The sequence below is a fragment of the Sabethes cyaneus genome, chromosome 2, assembly GCF_943734655.1.
Source record: "Sabethes cyaneus chromosome 2, idSabCyanKW18_F2, whole genome shotgun sequence".
Classification (NCBI taxonomy): Eukaryota; Metazoa; Arthropoda; class Insecta; order Diptera; family Culicidae; genus Sabethes; species Sabethes cyaneus.
Genome location: NC_071354.1, coordinates 131,884,931 through 131,904,261, shown reverse-complemented (window position 1 = coordinate 131,904,261; position 19,331 = coordinate 131,884,931). Strand labels below are relative to the sequence as shown.

The following is a 19,331-nucleotide window of genomic DNA, read 5'->3' as shown; positions in this document are numbered from 1 at the left end:
AGAAGGAACATTGTAGAGGAAAGCAAATAAAAGGAGTCGAAAGCAGAATAAACGTGACAAGACGGACGAAAAACGGGGCATTGAAGAGAAAAAAATTGGAACAGAAGAAGAAGGCTAAGGAGATAAAAAGAGGCACAAAAATACGAAACCTGGAAATAACGAACTGAAAATAAAAAAACATGGGACACGAAACATAGAACGGAACAATAAAATAGGAAGATAAAGCGAAAAAACGAAATAAAAGTAAGACCAAGGAAACGGTACAGAAAAGGAAAAGACGGAATGGGAAAAAATGGGTGTGCAAATGCGATTTGAACTGAAACTGCAAGTTAAAATTATCATAAACTCAAGTATACATTAATGTCCGATTTTATGCCCAAGTTGAAGGGGTAGATCCCGGCGTAGTGGTTAGCATTCACGCCTCTCACGCCGAGGACCCGGGTTCAGATCCCAACCCCGCGGAAGTCACGAATGACCGAAGCAGTTAAAGTGACTATAATGAAACAAAAAAAACCCAAGTTGAAGTCTATTATAATTCCAATTTTAGATTCAATTTCAAGCCTCATTAAACTCTTATTCCAAGTTTATTTCAATTACAATCCTAAATTCAATTTCGAACTTAATTTCATATCTAATTTCAAGCCAAATTTCAACTTTAATTTCAAATCTAATTTTTCAAGTCTAATACAATTCCAATTTCAAACAAAATTTCAAATCCAATTGCAAATAAAGACTTTAAATTTTTTTGAAGTCCGATTTCATATCTAATTCCAAGTTAAACTTTTAATGCTATTAACTCTAAATTTAAGTATATTTTCAAATCCAATTTTAAGTCCAATAGCAAAGCAAAGCCTAGGCCCTACATTCCGTTATCGAAACTTGACCTTCTGTTTTTACACGACAGACTTCGCAGCCAGCTGTTAGAGTGCAGGACAATTGCGGGGCCAGTTGCTGCGATCCTATTGACTCTAACAGCCTCTTCCAGTCGAGATTCGAACATACGACGACTGGCTTATTAGGCCAGCGTCATATCTCGAAGCCAACTGGGAAGGTAAGTCCAATTTCCTGTTTAATATGAAGTAGAGCTACAACCCAAATTAATTCGAATTCAAATCTTATTTAATGTTTTATATCAAGCCCGATTTCAAATTCAACTTAAAATCTAAATCCTAGTCCAGTTCAAAGTCAAATTTCTAGTACAATTTCATCTTTGATTTTAAATCCAATTGCAAACTAAAGTTCGAAGTTTTCAACGTAATCGGTCGGTATTTTTGTGGTAAGTGATAACAGATTCGCCATTAGCATCAAATTTCAAATTCCTTCAAAACCCCTGAAAAATTTTTATTGTAAGGTGTAATATAAGAAAAAAATCTGCGAAATTCATAATTTTATCATTTAGTAAAACGTCTTTATTTTTTAAAATTGTAATTGCAATAAGTTGCAATAATTTTCCTCACAATGCTCTTTTTGAACTCGCTTTGTCATATTCATCGATAATAAATTGTTAATATCAATAATTAATAGTACACACTCTGATTTTCAGAAGCCTTCGATATGTGAAAGAATCTTTAAGCTCTGAACAGCATGGCCATTGTCTGCTCTGGCAACTTCTCCAAATTCCTTTTTAACCAAAGTTAAGGGCAAACACCAAAACGGAGCCCAATTGTTCAAACCTCTATGTGAAAATTGTATCTTTCTATATAAAAAGCTGGCTTTTTTTTTTTTTTTTTTATTCAATCTAGTTTATTGATACGGCTCAAGTGCGGAGCCAAATATTTGGAGTAGGGAAAAGCCCGCGGGAGTGATAATTTCAATATATATCTTCTCCCGTAGGCATAAAACCTCTCATCTTTTCAATATGAAATAGGTATATACAATAAATCAAATAATATAAAAATAATTCAAACTTATGAAACTAAAACAATTTTCGAATAATATATTAGTTTTGTTGAATGGATTCTTCAAGCTCTTCTTTTTTCGTGAGTTAATCCTTATATAGGATATGAAGTTGCATGAAAAATTTCTAAAAAGATAAAAAGAAAATACTAAATAGGAATACGTATAGTTTTGAGGAAGATATATATAAGGGACATATATGGAAGGTCTAAACTCGCTAAGATATCACGAACAGGAACATCAAAAAAAAAAAAAAAGCTGGCTTATATTATTAAATATTCACTAGCCTTTTCGCAAAACTTATTCGCTGGATTGTACAACCAAGAATAAAATAAATCTATGAGCGAATCAAATAGCAATTTCAGATGTATTAACTTTGACTTGTAATACTGAAGTGATATTTCAAGTGGAAACTCCGTTTACTGCAAGCGTAAATGAAAACACGTTGATAACGCCTACTCACAAACGTACATACATGCTTACTGTTTTGCCACATATTATAGCCTCATTCTTAAAAGTAACTTCAAACCTGCCGTAACTATTGCACTATTGGAGGCAGAAATAGTAATTGTATACCCTCACAGACTGCGACATATAGCTCGAAGCAAAACAATTTACCTTCACTGCATTTCTTTTTCAGTCGCAATGTTAGTTCCATTTTAAGTCTCCTGATTAAGAGAATTACTTTTTACTGTTTCGCATTTTCAGATGACTGCAGATACTAAATGGCAAAAAGATGCATCCGATCAGAACTTCGACTACATGTTCAAGTTGCTCATCATAGGTAATTCCAGCGTAGGAAAAACTAGCTTCTTATTCCGATACGCCGATGATTCGTTTACGTCTGCATTTGTGTCGACGGTTGGAATTGATTTTAAGGTGAAAACCGTCTTTCGTCACGATAAGCGAGTAAAACTACAAATTTGGGTAAGATGGAAAAGCATATTAGTGTTTGTGTATTTCTGTAAACCACTTCATTGTAATTGGTCTATTGTATAGGATACAGCCGGTCAAGAGAGGTATCGCACAATCACCACAGCATATTATCGAGGTGCAATGGGTTTTATTCTGATGTACGATATTACAAATGAAGAAAGTTTCAACTCTGTTCAAGATTGGTAAGCATTTTTTTAACGTTTTTGTATAGATAGAATTAGGCCTAATACGATGGTGAACCTTATCTTAACGCGGTTTCTTTTACGACGCTTTGGGAAATAACATTCAATTTTACAATGATTTATCAATTAACGCGGGTTTTTACATAGTACAGTATATTCTCAGAAAAGTTAATCGAAATAGGATTGGGTCGACTAACTTTTCCGAAATGTTAACTGTTCTGGTTTTAAAAGTCATTAAAAATAATAAATACAACTCAAATAAATTGTAGTATATAGCATACCCTATTTGAAGTATGTGGTGGTTGTAACGGAAGTACTTATGCAACATAATTTTTCAACAAAATCTTTTAGTAAGTTTAAAATAGTTTATTATACTAGTTTATTACGAACAGACAGGGTACGCCACTTTGACTCATTTTTGATTTATTTAACAGTACCGTCTCAGGCAAACAAAATTCTAAAAAACAGTATATGGGACATTTTTAGAACTAGTTATTATCTACAATATTGTTGAAAAAGTTTTGCTGTATTTTTGTATTTATGGTGTTAGAATGCAGCCACCACGTTGGTAATAATGAGTTCTACAAAAGTTCTATTAACAACTTTTTAAAATTTTGCTTAGCTGAGACGGTACTGTAAAATGAATTAAAATTGAGTCAACTGACTAGCCTGACTGCGAAAGAATAGTAGTTGATAATGTTTTCGTATTTTCTGTTACCATATGTTCCTTCTTTTACATATAAATTCAAACTGAGTTTGATCCTTTAAGGAGGTTATCAAAAATCAAACTATGGTAGCTGTCTGATATAAGAGTTTCATTTAATCCCTGCTATGACGAGAATTTTATGAAACTGTGGAAAGGCACAATGAACCGAAAAAATGAAAAATAAACGTAGAAGGAAAACACTCAAATAAATTCGAACTCTCAGAAAAGTTAAAGCAAAAAATAATATTTTAGAGCGTTGTATAACAGTTAATATTCACTTAACTTTTCCGAAAAATTAACTTTTCTGAGAGTCCACTGTATTTCTCAACTTTTTGTCATTTTGATGTCGACTTATACAGGTCAGATTATTTTGTGTTTTTGTGAAGAACGAACATTAGAAAAACTGGGGAAAATAAATGCGTACTGTAAAAAAAATTGACTGTCCAGGTGGGACTTGAACCCACACTCTCAATCTCGCGTCGAGTGCGTTACAAAATAATTATTTCAGCTATCTTATAGACAATAATTAAGTCTATAAATGCCCCATACATAACATTTTCGAATTTTGCTTGGTTGATGTATTACAGTTGGTTGGTGTTACATCAGACCGAACCAAGTCGCAAAATTTAAAAAAAATGAGTCAATTGATCTAGAATTTTCTAAGCTACATTTAACTCTAACCAGATGACATAAATGTTGCAAACAGGCAGAGTTATGAGATGATTTCGAACGATTGATAGCTAGAAACCATAAAGAGCAGCAAACTTTGAACGAGTTTTCTTGAAATCAGAGTTTTGTCCCATAGTTCGGTCTGACTTAATACCGACCAGTTAGAGAAGCAAAATAGGTACACTGAGTGCAAGACAGCCCTGCCTGCCATACGTATTATGCATCAAATTATAATGAAGTAATTAAATTCTCCCCAAAACGTTATTTTCATCACAATAATGGCTATACTTTTTAAAAATGAAAAATTATCATTTTCGATCTAACTTTAATGAGCAATCATTGATCTTTCGCGTCATTGATTTCTGGAACTTCATTTCATTCTTGACGTCTGTCAGAACGCAATGATAAATTTTCGTGAGCATCTTTTGTTTTAAGCATAAAAAATGTTTGAAATGTTTGGAAGGAGATTCTCTAAATCCCTGGTACGTGTAAGTGATGTTGCTTATCGACCAATTCCCTTTTGGCCCTTCATACAAGAGTTGGGAAGCATGGGAAGTTGAATATCTTCAACTCTTTTTGACATGATAGGCTCATTGCTATGAACGGATGTTCTGCTAAGGCAGTTGGTAGTACCATATATTCATATACAGCCCGGACTCGATTATCCGGGTAATCATTTTTATTTTCAGCCCGGATAATCGAATCACCCGGATAATCGAATCATTATTTTTGGTACAAATTTTTTTTGGTATGTCAAGTTTTTTAACTTTTAGATATCAGAAATGTTTTATTTATTATTGATCTATCTTCCCAAAAGTCAGAAAATTCCTTTCTTTCGATTTTTTCCACCGATGATTTTTTTTAGTACAATATTATTTTTTTTATGTTATGTTTTTCAATATTTAGGTATTATAAATGTTTTTTTTACTATTGATCTCCCCTAAAGTCAAAAAATTCCTTTTATGCAATTTTTTTTACTAATGATTACGATGATGATGATGATAATGATGATGATGATGATGATGATGATTTTTAAGTAAAAAAATTGATTCCATCATTTCTGGATTTATTTTTGGTTTGTTCGCCGATAAAAGGGATATAAGAAAGGAATTTTGTAGCTTTAGGGAGGCGAATCAATACTTGTCAAGTTGGAATCATCATGTAGCATGAAAACTATAACATTAAAGTTTAAAATAAATCATTGAAAAAAATTTTTTTTCACCCGGATAATCGAGTCTAAAAACCCGGATAATCGAATCCCCGGATAAACGAATCCCCGGTTAATCGAATCCCCGGATAATCGAGTCCGGCCTGTATTCATTCAGGTCTGTCCGTATACAAATAACCATTACTTTCAGGACATCAACTTGGTTAAGTTTAAGCAATGCGGGGCCTGGGTTTCAGAGGGGGGGGGCAACTTAACAGGTGGGGCAATTTAACAGGGGGGGGGAAACTTAACAGGGGGGCAACCTAACAGAGGGCAGCTTAACAGGGGGGGCAACTTAACAGGGAAGGGGGGTAACTTAACAGGAGGGGGCAACTTAACAGGGGAGGCAGCTTAACAGGGGGGCAACTTAACAACGAGGGCAGCTTAACAGAGGGGGCAGCTTAACAGGGGGGGCAACTTAACGGGGGGAGGGGGCAACTCAACAGGGGGGCAACTTAACAGGGGGGCAACTTAACAGGGGAGGCAACCTAACAAGGGGGGCGGGCAGCTTAACAGGGGGGGTAATCTAACAAGGGGGCAACCTAACAGGGGGGCAACCTAACAGGACCCCTCCTGTTAACAGGGGGGCAACTTAACAGGGGGTGGCAGTTTAACAAGGGGGGGCAACTTAAAAGCAGGGGGCAACTTAACAGGGGGGGGCGACTTAACAGGAGCGACAACTTAACAGGGGGGGCAACTGACCAGGGGGGGGCAATTTAACAGGGGGGACAACTTAGCAGGGGGGCAACTTAGCAGGAGGGGGGACTTAACAGGGGGGAACTTAACAGGAGGGAACTTAACAGGGGAAGCAACCTAACAGAGGGCAACTTAACAGGGGGGCAGCTTAACAGGGGGGCAACTTAGCGGGGGGCAGCTTAACAGGGGGGCTACTTAACGGGGGCTACTTAACAGGGGAGGCAACCTAACAAGGGGGGCACTTAGCAGGGGGGCCAACTTAACAGGGAAGGGCAACTTAACAGGGGGGCAACTTACCAGGGAGGGGGGGCAACTTAACAGGGGGCGACTTAACAGGGGGGCAGCTTAACAGGGGGGCAACTTAACAGGGGGCAACTTAACAGGGAAGGGCAACTTAACAGGGGGGCAACTTAACAGGAGGGGGCAACTTAACAGTTCGTTCGAGGTGTTATTAATTGGACTAGTTTACCTCCCATAGTAGGGTATTGTCGTTATCGTCGGGCCACTGTTATGGTCGGGCCATCACAATTTTACAGTTTTAGTAACTCATGATATACCGTGAACGTACCATATTCTGCGCAGTTAAGACATTTTTATGATTCTTCCGCTATTCTAAGTATTCTAGATTTAAATTAACAGCGTGGATAGCGGCAACGTGTAGTGCTACGGTCTATAATTATAAATCGAACCCATAAGAATTATAAGTCGACCCACAATTGAGTATATTTTTCGTTTAGTAAACTTATCCACGGTGCCTAATTCTGCGCACTTTCTTGCCCAAGTTCCTAACTCTGCGCATGTTTGCTCCTAATTCTGCGCACCCAAAAAGTGAAAATAAATACTCCTGCCATGTTGTTTATGTCTTTATACGCTGAAAGCACACCAAAAAATCCGGCATTAGCCATTACCATAATTAAATCCATGATCCGGCCTTCTTGTGCTGTCCGGGTGGCAAAGGAATGTTGTTATCATTTTGAGTGCCTCATTTTGAATAGTTTATTCTCGATAACGTGAAGAGCAAATTGATTCGGGTTTTCTGCATACTGAACATTACACTTTAGAGTAATACTAAAAATTGTGTTTTCATATACCGTGACCGCCCCTAATTCTGCGCAGCTCCTAATTCTGCGCATTTTTCTTTACATAAGTATTTTTTAACATTGTGCATAACTATGATCATTGCGTTATTTTTTTTATAAATGTCTGTTGAATATTACGTCATTATTCGCAAATGGGTCATAATATTTGAGTGCGAAATAATCTTACGTGAAACTGAAAGTATTTTATATCGCAGAAAACATTGTCGTTAGCACCAACGCTAAGATTGTCATTCCAGAAAATTAACAAATTTATGATCGAAATTCTTTGCAATGATCAAATTACCCAGCATAATTAGAAAGAATAATTAGTTTTAGTCATGTTTAAGACAAAAAGAGTGATTGCGTGTATTGTTTTCCTTAGAAATGAGGTTGGACATCAAAAAAAATAGAAGACATGGTTTCATTAATTATCGCTCGTAGGTTCGGACCCCGAGACACAGCACAGGATTCCAATCAATGCAAGTTAAAGATTCTACTTGAATTTTCCTGCCTCTATACCATAGCCATTTGGGTGAGGTTGCGTATTCTTTTGCGATTTCTTCGTAGGATACATTACTGCGCAGAATTTGGAACACGAATAAAAAATCTGTGCATAAATCTGCGCATTATTGCAACGCATTTTTCTAAGGAAAGCAATGCATGCAATTACTCTTTTTGTCTAAAATATGACCAAAACTAATCATTCTTTCTAATTATCTTGGGTAATTTGATCATTGCAAAGAATTTCATAAATTTGTTAATTTTTTAGATCTTAGCGTTGGTGCTAACAAAGATCTTTTCTGCCATATAAAATACTTTCAGTTTCGCGTAAAATTATTTCGCTCTCAAATATTATGCCCCGTTTGTGAATAATGGCGTAATATTCAACAGACATTTATAAAAAAAATAACGCAATGATCATAGTTATGCACAATGTTAAAAAATACTTATATAAAGAAAAATGCGCAGAATTAGGAGCGGTCACGGTATTTGATACAACCATTGTAAAACTTCTTACTGTGATAGCTAACTTTTCACAATATTGTGAGTTCCAATCGTGTATTCAAAACACCCGTACTGAATTCAGTGACTAAATCTCACAAAAAAAGTTTTCGAGGCGCAATGAACTTTTCTTCAACAAATGATTCATGAAATGCAATTATCGAGATTAACTTTGAAAATGTATGAAGTGTGTTGTGCTGCACATGAAGACTATAGAAAAATCCCCTCCAGTAAGGTGTTTGGGAAGGCTAAGGTGAAATTCTAGAAATGCGCTATTTGTAAAGGTCGGGCCACTTGATTAGTCATGGTTGGGCCTCCATAATTTTAAGCACAGAAGCGCAATCATCGCTAGGGACTGTCAGTCACGTTAAATGTGAAGTGATGAAATAAAGCAAAATTAATGCGATAAAAACCTAGATTTTTGTTGTTTTTTTTCATTGTAGTTGTACACTTCGGAAAAGACAATCGCCTTTATATCGCAATATTATTTTACAAGATCGCCAAAATTTCGCAAAAATGCAATTAAAAATAGGGTATTTGTACCTATATGAGCCGTTGTTCACGGAATTCATTCTTTTCATGTCTCTATATAGAATTTCAATACGTATATCGTAGATTTTCTGCGGTTCTTATTCTTAGACCTTTGCAACGATGTATTTAGAATTCCAAAATTTCTTTTGAAAGGAAAGTTATGAGCGAATTATACCCGGATTCGGATTCGGATGCCCTGGCGGGTGTTGTGGATTCGAATCCGGTTATAATCTCAGATTATAGCCTGGTTCGACTCATGCACCTTCCTGCATTGGACAAAAGGTAGGAGTCAAAATGAGTACTTGTCAAGCGTAGCTACCAATATCCCCCCCTGCTTTCCTTTCCGCTCATTCCCTCCTTCGCCAAAAATTTTCATTTCTTTCCGCTACCGTCCCTTCATCAATTGTAGAACCATCGCTCCTATTTTGTTAAAAAATTTTAAACTTATCCAATTTTCAAATATTTTATGTAAACCAACGTACATAAGACCGTATAACAAAGGTTCCTTTCACCACTAGGTGGATTAAATAGGGTTTTATTCTTTAAGTTGATCCTGAGGTAGTTCCTCTCGAGGTATGATACTGGTCTAACAAACTAGTCCTCACGTATGTTAGAGTCTCGATTGGGAGAGACTGTTAGCAGAGCCGACGTTTAGCCCGGCAAACTCGTGCGGTCGCACGGAGTCTCGCGCTTAGTGATGACTAGTGAAAAATATTAAAAATTCTAGTGAACAATTCCCAACCTTGCAAGCACAATTTGCTGTTCGGAAATATTTACATGATTTCCATGTTTCCTTTTCTTTTTTATTTAAACGCAGAGTGTAAAAGTTTTAAGAAAAATTAATGAAATTAGGTCTCGCTGTTTTGGAATGGGTCGTTACATACGACTCAGCTCTGCTTGCACGTCGATTGTTCACGCAAGCTTCGCTTCGATCAAATGAGCACTTAGCACTTTTGGACCAATGAAATCTCCAGGTCCAGATGGTATTAGATCCATTTTATTACAGAAAATAGACGACGTTATATTGCCCGAACTCATCAACTTTTTCGGCGCAAAAAATAGGTGGTGATCATATTTAAGGGAGATAAAAAAGAGATTAGACTTTCAGATCAATAAATCTAACATCAACACTTCTTAAGTTGATGGTGAAAATTACAGATAACTATATCCGCAATGACTTTTTATTGAACTCTCCGTCGGATGGCTATCGACATACATACTAACACAGTAAATCTCAAAAACCACACTGCACTATGTAGTGAGGTTCATTGAGAAATCGATCAAATGAGGAAGCTTTCGATTACACGTCCTTTATTTCAATTATCACGACTCCCTTTTAAAACGGAATCAATCACACTCAATGAGCTAGATTCAAGCAATGCTTTCGAGCAGGTGCTACATTCCGTTAACGAAACTTGACCTTCTATTTTTATACGACAGACTTCGCAGGTAGCTATTACAGTACAGGACAATTGTAGGGCAAGTTGCTACGATCCTATTGATTCTAACAATCTTTTCTAGCCTAGATTCGAACATACGATGACTGGCTTTTTAGGCCAGCATCATACCTGTGAGGTTTCACACCAAGTATTGAGCCCAAATCGCAAAAGGTCATTAGTTTTATTAACCATGTTTAGTACCGAATTGGTGCACGGGATTAAAACTATCTAGGTGAACTCCAACAATGGGTATGAGCAGTGCGCAAACTGGGTTGAATAATCGGAGCCTGCACCAAAGGACGATCATTACGACCATCGGAGTGGCCTTTTGACCCAATGCTCTCTGGCATACAAAAAAGGGCTCGCAGCTTAGTCTGAACTGGGCCTCGCTCGGTGTAACAGTCAATTGGATTGTGTCATTAGCCCCACAGCGAAGAAAAATAGCAACTGGACTTTGTTTTTTTATATCAAAGTTTCAAAAGCTCAGTGCAGAATACAGTGTACATATAGAAAGTATCCCCGCGTTAAATGCAGCTCCAGTGTATTCAAGAAATAAGCGGTTGATAAGCAATTGTATTACAAAGGTTTTTTTTTCAATTTTACTTCGTATCTTAGGGTCACACAGATAAAAACCTACTCCTGGGATAACGCGCAGGTAATTCTAGTAGGTAACAAATGCGACATGGAGGATGAACGAGTAATATCCTTTGAACGTGGCAAACAACTAGCGGATCAGCTGGGAGTGGAGTTTTTCGAAACATCCGCAAAGGAAAACATCAACGTTAAGGTACTTTCAATATGATTTTACATTGCTAACAGTAAACTGAAACTCTTACATTCGAATAGAATGTTTTTGAAAGGCTTGTAGACATAATTTGTGACAAGATGTCGGAGAGCTTAGACTCAGATCCAGCTCTAGTTGCGGGTGGCCCAAAGGGGCAACGATTAACGGACCAACCACAGGGCCCACCAAACGCCAACTGCAACTGCTAAAACGACAAATTGTGGCTTTCAGCAGCAAATCACCGAAACGAATGAAGAAAACACACGATTGCACATTTATTACAGTAGGATACCCCCAAACACACCTATATTTGTCGTTAGAAATTTCAACAAAACGTAAGTATGTGTGTGGTACACTGAAAATTGGAACGAATTCTAGATTGGAAAATTAAAAAAAAAACATTTTGATTATCGTCACTACATACAACATAACGTGTCATTCGTGACATCCTGGCGTTGGAGATCGAACCCAGCCTATATGCATGGTTTGTAAGGACGATACCAGCTACAACTGGGCTGACGCCTGGTTAGAAGAATTATTCATATCGTAAGGCATACAATGCTAGATTGGTGTTATTTCGAATACGTTTGATCTTTATTTGCATTCTGAGCATATCGATTATGCGCTGCTTCTGCACAATGCCATTACTGATAGATTTTAATGTTAGGTTTTGTTCACCAAAGCATGAAGCATCAATCGCAGCTGTCTGAAAACAGTTTTTCTGAATGTATTAAGGAAATAAAAGAGAACCATAGTTTTGTTGTAGAGAAAGCACTTATTTACTGACACAATACGAATGGAATGTTGTTCTAGAGTAGACAATAAACATAATGGAAGGCCGAACTGTTCTGACAAACTATCATAGGCATATTGGGTTCTATTGAAATGAAATAAAAATAGTATTTATATTAAAATATCTACGCCGAAACCAGAACATTACACAATCAGCACATAGACAGTTGGAAATGTGAATTTGTAACAAGTAAACAGAGACTCGCATTTGTCCAAAGAATTAGTTAAATATAAACCTTTGAACTTGCCGGAACTCAACAGTTGAGATCGTTGAACGCAAAACAATTCAGTATTCTCGAAACAAGGCATACCTGGTAGCTGTTTATTTCTAGATCTAACAATGCAGTCAATTGGCAATTAGATTGAGAGACGATTCCAAATAAACAAAATAAAACATTCTTTAAATTGTCGAATAAGTCAAAGTGCGATTTATCATCATAGAAAATATCTTACAGTCTACAACATTTTACCAAGAGTCATAATTAAAACTAGTAAAAATCTTCATTGTCAACGGACGAATTCCAGATGTGACTCAGACGCAAATTCAATTTATTTCTAATTAAATTCTTTCCCATTTATTATCCAGTGAAGCTTTTGGTCATTTAAATCCCAATCCCAGTACACTTAAAAAAACTAGCCGAAAATGACATCGATTAACTTACCAAAGATACAAATATACACGTTGGTAGTTGTGGAATTATTATCTCCCCAAAATAAGTGGAAGTGGAAAATCCACTACACAATATTGTTTCAGCATTTAAGTAAGCAAACATTATTAGAATAGGAGTCCATGCTAATCCGTATTTCATGTTCGATGGAGGATATAAATCATAAAAAAAACTTTAACACAAAAACATCTGCATGTGCCTACAGTTGCGGGGAGATGTTTTTCGAAATATTGATAAATTTAGCTTATCGTGAAAGTAACCAGTCAGCATCTAAGCGATCTCTGATGTGATTGTTGCCCTAGTATTCGATTGGTTTCCATACTATTTTTTAACAATTGATGTCCGTATATAACAGAACGAGGATTAACAAGTATAAATAAATTTCAATTCGTGCAGAGTTCTTCATCGAAAAAATCTCTCAATTTGAACAGAAGCGAGTACTACCTGTTGAAAGTATTGTCAAAATTGCAAAAGAGAGCTCATTTGTAGCACAACAATTCATTGTAATTGTTGCTCACTAAACATTGACACCTATCGGTTTTACGCGCAATCTACAGTCTGCGGAAATTCAATGTGCAAAACTAATAGATAACTTTAACTTATATTTTGTACAAACAGATAAAAATAAAACATTAAGTTTATCTTATCCGAAACCGGATGACAGTATTGAAATCCGCATTGTATCTAATTGCTAATTTGTCCATGACTTATCCAATCAATGATAACAATTAACATGTAAACGTAAAACAAAAAAAAAAACAAAATTATAGTAATTACCATTATTGTTGTAATAATTAAACTATATATACATAATAATAAGCAGAGTAATATAATAAAAATCAGTGAAATAGTTTCGTTGTACCGTAATTTCGATGACAAAAACAGGAGCAAATGTAAACATAGCTATAAACGATTATTTTTATCAAGAACTTACATGTTTTCTAGGATTTTGAACAAACATTCTTAGTTTCAGTTCTTCAACTTGTAATGATATTAGCTCTTTTTGTCCTCAAATCTAAAATTATATTTCCAAAAATTTATTTTCTGTTGATTTCACTCCATTAGAAAATGAAATAAGCAAGCAAACAAACTGTATAGGATCTGAAAATCGGTTTGCGGCTAAAAACCAAAGAATGGCTGCATTTCAGATTTACCTTTGGAGAAAAATCAATTTTATTTGATACTAACTGACCCGACAAACTTCGTATTGCCACAAATTAAACTGTGTTGTTCATAAATCCTGAATCTCGGATGACCTTTATCACAATCTCGAGTTTTGCAAGTTTCTGAGGAGTTCATGGGTGTTTTAATATACAAATTTTCCTTACAGTAAAATAGAAAACAACTCCCCCCATTGCCTGATTGCCTAATAAAATAAAGCGGCTAGCATTGAAAAATTCGCCATCATTACAAACCATTTCGCCGAATACCATTTTGCTGGACACCAATTCTCGGTTGACCATAACGCGGAATAAAGAGTTTCGCAGAAAATCTGACGCGGGATGTACCATTTCACGGCAAATTTTTTCGTAGAAAGTACCATTTCGCAGGGGTGACCCAACTGAAGGAAAGTAATAGAGGTCAGTGGATCTAGGAAAATAAATAAACCAAGATAGAGGTGATCTCTACGGGGGCTGCTCCCCGCAGTGGCCGGCACTTCCGACGGCAGGTCGCCGGCAACAGGGGCGGACTGGCCCACCGGGCAACCGGGCAAATGCCCGGTGGGCCCCAGTAAAAATTTCGTCGTTACACAAAATGAGATTTTCCAAAATTTTTATTTCAGTTAAACTCTTTCTACGACTCACGAATGTTCAATTGCTGGGGCCCCATGATTTATGAAATCAACCGATTTGATGATTGAAAACTCAGCTTCAAATGGAACTGTTGGGGCCCCGAACTTTAAACCAAAGTTTCTCTTTCAATTAAACTTTTTCTATGACTCACGAATGTTCGATCGTTGGGGCCCCATGATCAAATGGGACTATTGGGGCCCCGAACTTTAAACCAAAGTTTCTCTTTCAATTAAACTTTTTCTATGACTCACGAATGTTCGATTCTATGACTCACGAATGTTCGAATCAACCGATTTGATGATTGAAAATTCAGCTTCAAATGGAACTGTTGGAGCCCCAAACTTTAAACCAAAGTTTCTCTTTCAATTAAACTTTTTCTATGACTCACGAATGTTCGATCGCTGAGGCCCCATAATTCATGAAATGAACCGATTTGATGATTGAAAATTCAGCTTCAAATGGGACTGTTGTGGACCCGAACTTTAAACCAAAATTTCTCTTTCAATTGAACTTTTTCTACGACTCACGAATGTTCAATTGCTGGGGCCCCGTGATTCATGAAACCATTTAAGTTGAGCTGTTGGGGTCCAAGCTCAGAAAATATTACTAGCTTCAATTCTGAGTATTTCATCCGCAGTTATTTGACTACTTATAAATATCGAAATGTCGGGTTAAGCTCCATCAGTGGCGACTCGTGGTGGTTTAGCTTACCTGTTCAACCAGCGAAAAATACAAATTAATACGCAGCTTTTTTTATTATCGAAATTCTATATTTTATTCATAAAACAAACATTAGGTGTATGCACGTAGCGCTTGCTATGTTGCGTAAACGGTGTATTTCGTGTATATGCTGCCGCAATTCGCATAGCAGTTCCGGTTTCTATGGAAGCGGCAGAGTAGCGGCAGTATAAATACGCAATACTCCGTATACGCAACATAACAAGCGCTACGGGAATACCCCTATTATTTAAATAACAATGGAATACGGCGGTTTACTTTACCAGCAAACCCGTCTCTGAATTTTAACTACGAACCTAAGACTTTCCGTTCAATTTACCTATTGAACCAAATTCAAGAATAACCACCACACGCACCACAAGCAATATGCGTAAGTTGTTCAATGCTAAAGATGAACGAGTTAATGAGAAAATTTTGCGAATAATGCATGCCATCCCCTTCGTACCAATACATTGTCCTGGTGCTAATCTCTAATCTAAAGCAACGTTCAAGCGTCATATTGAACGTTTTGCTCATTAGCTTCGTAACTCGATAAAATGGAATCAAAGCGCAGGCCATAGGAAAATGGGGTAGTAAGTTGTTCAATGCTGAAGATGAACGAGTAATGAGACAATAATGCGCCCGCGCCTTCGAGTAAAAGCTGTTTCACATTCTCTTTTTATCTCCTTCGTACCCAGAATCAACACCAGGAATAATGTGTTGGTATATGCTTGTGCATTGAGATCAAAGCAACGTTCAAACGTCGTGTTGAACGGTTTGCTCAGCAGCTTCGTAAACTAAACTAATAATTTACCGAATTATTCGTATTGCATGTGCGTCGGTTCAAACGAAATCATGAACTAGTGATGAAAAAAAATTTTGTCGGGTTGAATTTTGTTGCCTGTCCTATGAACAGGTTGAACATGCGGACGAGTCGCCACTGAGCTCCATACTTAGTTTACTTCAGTGGCGATGTCTTCTCTGAAGTCTACGGTCTCTTCTTGATTCTATGATTAAAATAATTTTGGTTACTCTTTCGTCGGGCATTCTAGACACGTGACAATCCCAGCGCAGACTGTCACACTGTACTATCTTCATTATAACAGCATATTTACATTCTTAATACAGCTCGTGGTTCATGCATCTGCGCTACACGCCATTTTGGATTTTGCTAAACTTTACGCTAAAACCCCAAGCATTCGTCGATCAGCTTCTTTTAGCGTCCATGATTCATGTCCGTAAAGGGCCACCGAGAGGATTAGTGTTCTCTAGAGCATCAGTTTATGCGAATTTGCAAGCTACAGGACTTCAGCTACAAAATGTAATGCCTCCGTAAAGGCCAATTCGCAGCTGCAATTAGTCGTTTTATTTTGCGACTTACATCGTTGTCACATATCACGAGCATATCAAAATATATTCAGTTCCTCTTCGACACCAACACCATTTGGATTTCCACGCCATGTACTTCGTTTTGGCGGTGTTAATGGTAAGTCCCAATTTCTCAATAAATGACCTAAAGGCTTCTTTCGCTGCTGTACTTTTGATTTCGGTAATATCGACGTCATCCGCAAAATCAAGAAGCACGTGAGGTCTCATCTGCTATTCTGACTTATAATTTTTACTCATCCAGCGTCACACGAATCAACGTAACTAGTTCTGTGGGAAAACCATGTCCTAGCGTTAACTGTCACAGCTCATTTCGTTTTACTGAATCGTATGCCGCCTTGAAATCCATAAAAATATGATGAATCTGCAAGTTGTATTCCCGGAACTCGTCAGTTACTAGACGCAGGGTAAATACCTGATCCATCGTGAAGCGACCCTCATGAAAACCAGCTTGAAACTCGCCGACGAAGAACTCAGCTAACGGACTCAGCCACACACGATAGGGAGAGCACCTTATAGGCAAAATTGAGCAACGTAATGTCTCGATAGTTTGTACTCTCAAGTCGATGTCCGTTTTTAAAATTATGGGAAATGAGGCCAATCAACCACTCCTCCGATATTTATTTTCGTCCCATATTCTATTCCTGACAATGAGGTGGCGAATTGTTTCGTACAGCTGCTCGCTCCTCGTTTTTAGAAGTACAGCCAGGATACCATCCTTTACAGCAACCTTACCGTTTTTCAGCTCACTGATTGCTTTTTTGACCTCCTCCTGTGTTAATGGCTCCACAGTTTGGCCGTCGCTCAAAATTCTTATCCTGTACCTGCTGATCTTCCTGTTTACTTCTCTATTCAACAGCGTCTGGAAATACTCTTCCACCTGGCTGCTACCGTCGTTTTGTCAGTAAGCAGGTTGCCAGCACTATCATTGCACATCACAGGCATGGCAAAATTCTTGCACCTGACCGCTTTGTAGAAACTCCGTGTGTTGTTGCTGGCGAACCTCTCCTCTGGACTGACGAGCACGTGCTCTTCGTACTGACATTTTTAGACGGTGGGTTCTTTTTTCCGCAGCTCTATCAGGACGAACCAAAAAGATTCGCGCAGAGTATCGGGCATTCCTCACATTGGAATCGTGAGAAGAAATTCTGCAGAGGATTCGCACAGAATACCTTACTTATAGAAGCAGAATTCTTATAGGAGAATCCAAGAGTTTAATCCCAAGGATAGCTATAACTCGGCAAGGGGAATCGCCTGCACTATGAACTGTTTTGTTCTGATGTGAAGACGCAGTAAGCTACTTATCTATATTGAACTGTTGACATCCTATCATTTATAAAATCCGCTTATTTGGTACTTTGATACTTAATTTGATTTGATACGCTTATTTGAAATATGAATGGGTGATAGATGAGGAAAACGTTGCATTGCCGGCAAAAATGCGCAGTGGCACTTATCAGAATGTGGAAAGTTCTCTTCCGGGTTCGCTGAAGCACGGTCAATAAAGAATCAAATATTCACGCTGCGGCAGATCCTCCAAGAAGTTCATGAATACAGAATTCTACGCACAATTATTTCATTGATTTCAAAGTTGCGTATGTTACCATCGACCGTAAAATCATGGCCATTCTAACCTCGCAGTGGACTTTATTAACGTGATGGTCCCTCAGGTGGGCTGTACAACATGTCGTTACAGGATGTTATGAAAGGAGCAACACACAGGCACAATCGTCAGCAAATCTAGTTAGTTCGTCTGCTTTGCCAATGAAATGGATATTGTCGATAGAACAACATCTGTGGTGGTGGCTGCAAAAACTAAAACTCAAAGTAGCGAAGATTGGGTTGAAGAAAAATGCGTCCAAACTAAAGTACCGTGAACCGCTAATATGACGCACACGCTAAAAGCTGATAACTCGGTCCTAATAACGACTGAGTTTGTTTTGTTTCGAGCATCGAGCCGCTATGCTGTCCGTTCTCCCGATATTCGACACTCGACGTGCCTGAGTCGAGTCAAGTTGCACGGGGCCCCTAATCTCAAAGGCCCGGTGGGCCCTTTGGCTCCCAGTCCGCCCCTGGCCGGCAACACTCTCGGCCTGTGTCCGTCTCGCCCTGAATCATCTAATGTTACTATTGATAGTTTCTGGTGGTCAATAACGTCAATAACAAGACATATGTTTTATGAAAGAGTCTAAAATTTCTCGAATAGGGGTCCTAATTCATCATAGAAAAAAACCTTGCCTCCAACAACCTTCACATGCCAAATTTGGTTCCATTTGTTTGATTAGTTCTCGAGTTATGAAGAAATTTGTATTTCATTTATATGGAAGCCCCCCCTCTTAAAGTTCGGACAGACAGACAGACAGACAGACAGACAGACAGACAGACAGACAGACAGACAGACAGACAGACAGACAGACAGACAGACAGACAGACAGACAGACAGACAGACAGACAGACAGACAGACAGACAGACAGACAGACAGACAGACAGACAGACAGACAGACAGACAGACAGACAGACAGACAGACAGACAGACAGACAGACAGACAGACAGACAGACAGACAGACAGACAGACAGACAGACAGACAGACAGACAGACAGACAGACAGACAGACAGACAGACAGACAGACAGACAGACAGACAGACAGACAGACAGACAGACAGACAGACAGACAGACAGACAGACAGACAGACAGACAGACAGACAGACAGACAGACAGACAGACAGACAGACAGACAGACAGACAGACAGACAGACAGACAGACAGACAGACAGACAGACAGACAGACAGACAGACAGACAGACAGACAGACAGACAGACAGACAGACAGACAGACAGACAGA

The 19,331-nt window shown here is 38.0% G+C and overlaps 1 protein-coding gene across 1 annotated transcript; it reads left to right on the top strand.

The window, feature by feature from the left end:
* Positions 1-2,447: 2,447 nt before the first annotated feature.
* Positions 2,448-12,149, top strand: LOC128735017 (ras-related protein Rab-3). The gene is made up of 5 exons (XM_053829474.1): positions 2,448-2,543; positions 2,605-2,823; positions 2,896-3,014; positions 10,959-11,130; positions 11,190-12,149. The coding sequence occupies exons 2-5, from the start codon at positions 2,605-2,607 to the stop codon at positions 11,334-11,336; spliced, it is 657 nt and encodes a 218-aa protein (XP_053685449.1). The 5' UTR covers positions 2,448-2,543; the 3' UTR covers positions 11,337-12,149.
* Positions 12,150-19,331: the final 7,182 nt, after the last annotated feature.

Excerpts from the sequence above, each read along its gene's own strand:
- LOC128735017 (XM_053829474.1), top strand. The coding sequence starts at position 2,605 with ATGACTGCAGATACTAAATGGCAAAAAGATGCATCCGATCAGAACTTC. Across the intron at positions 2,824-2,895 it reads GAGTAAAACTACAAATTTGG|GATACAGCCGGTCAAGAGAG; the intron begins GTAAGATGGAAA and ends TCTATTGTATAG. Across the intron at positions 11,131-11,189 it reads AGGAAAACATCAACGTTAAG|AATGTTTTTGAAAGGCTTGT; the intron begins GTACTTTCAATA and ends ACATTCGAATAG.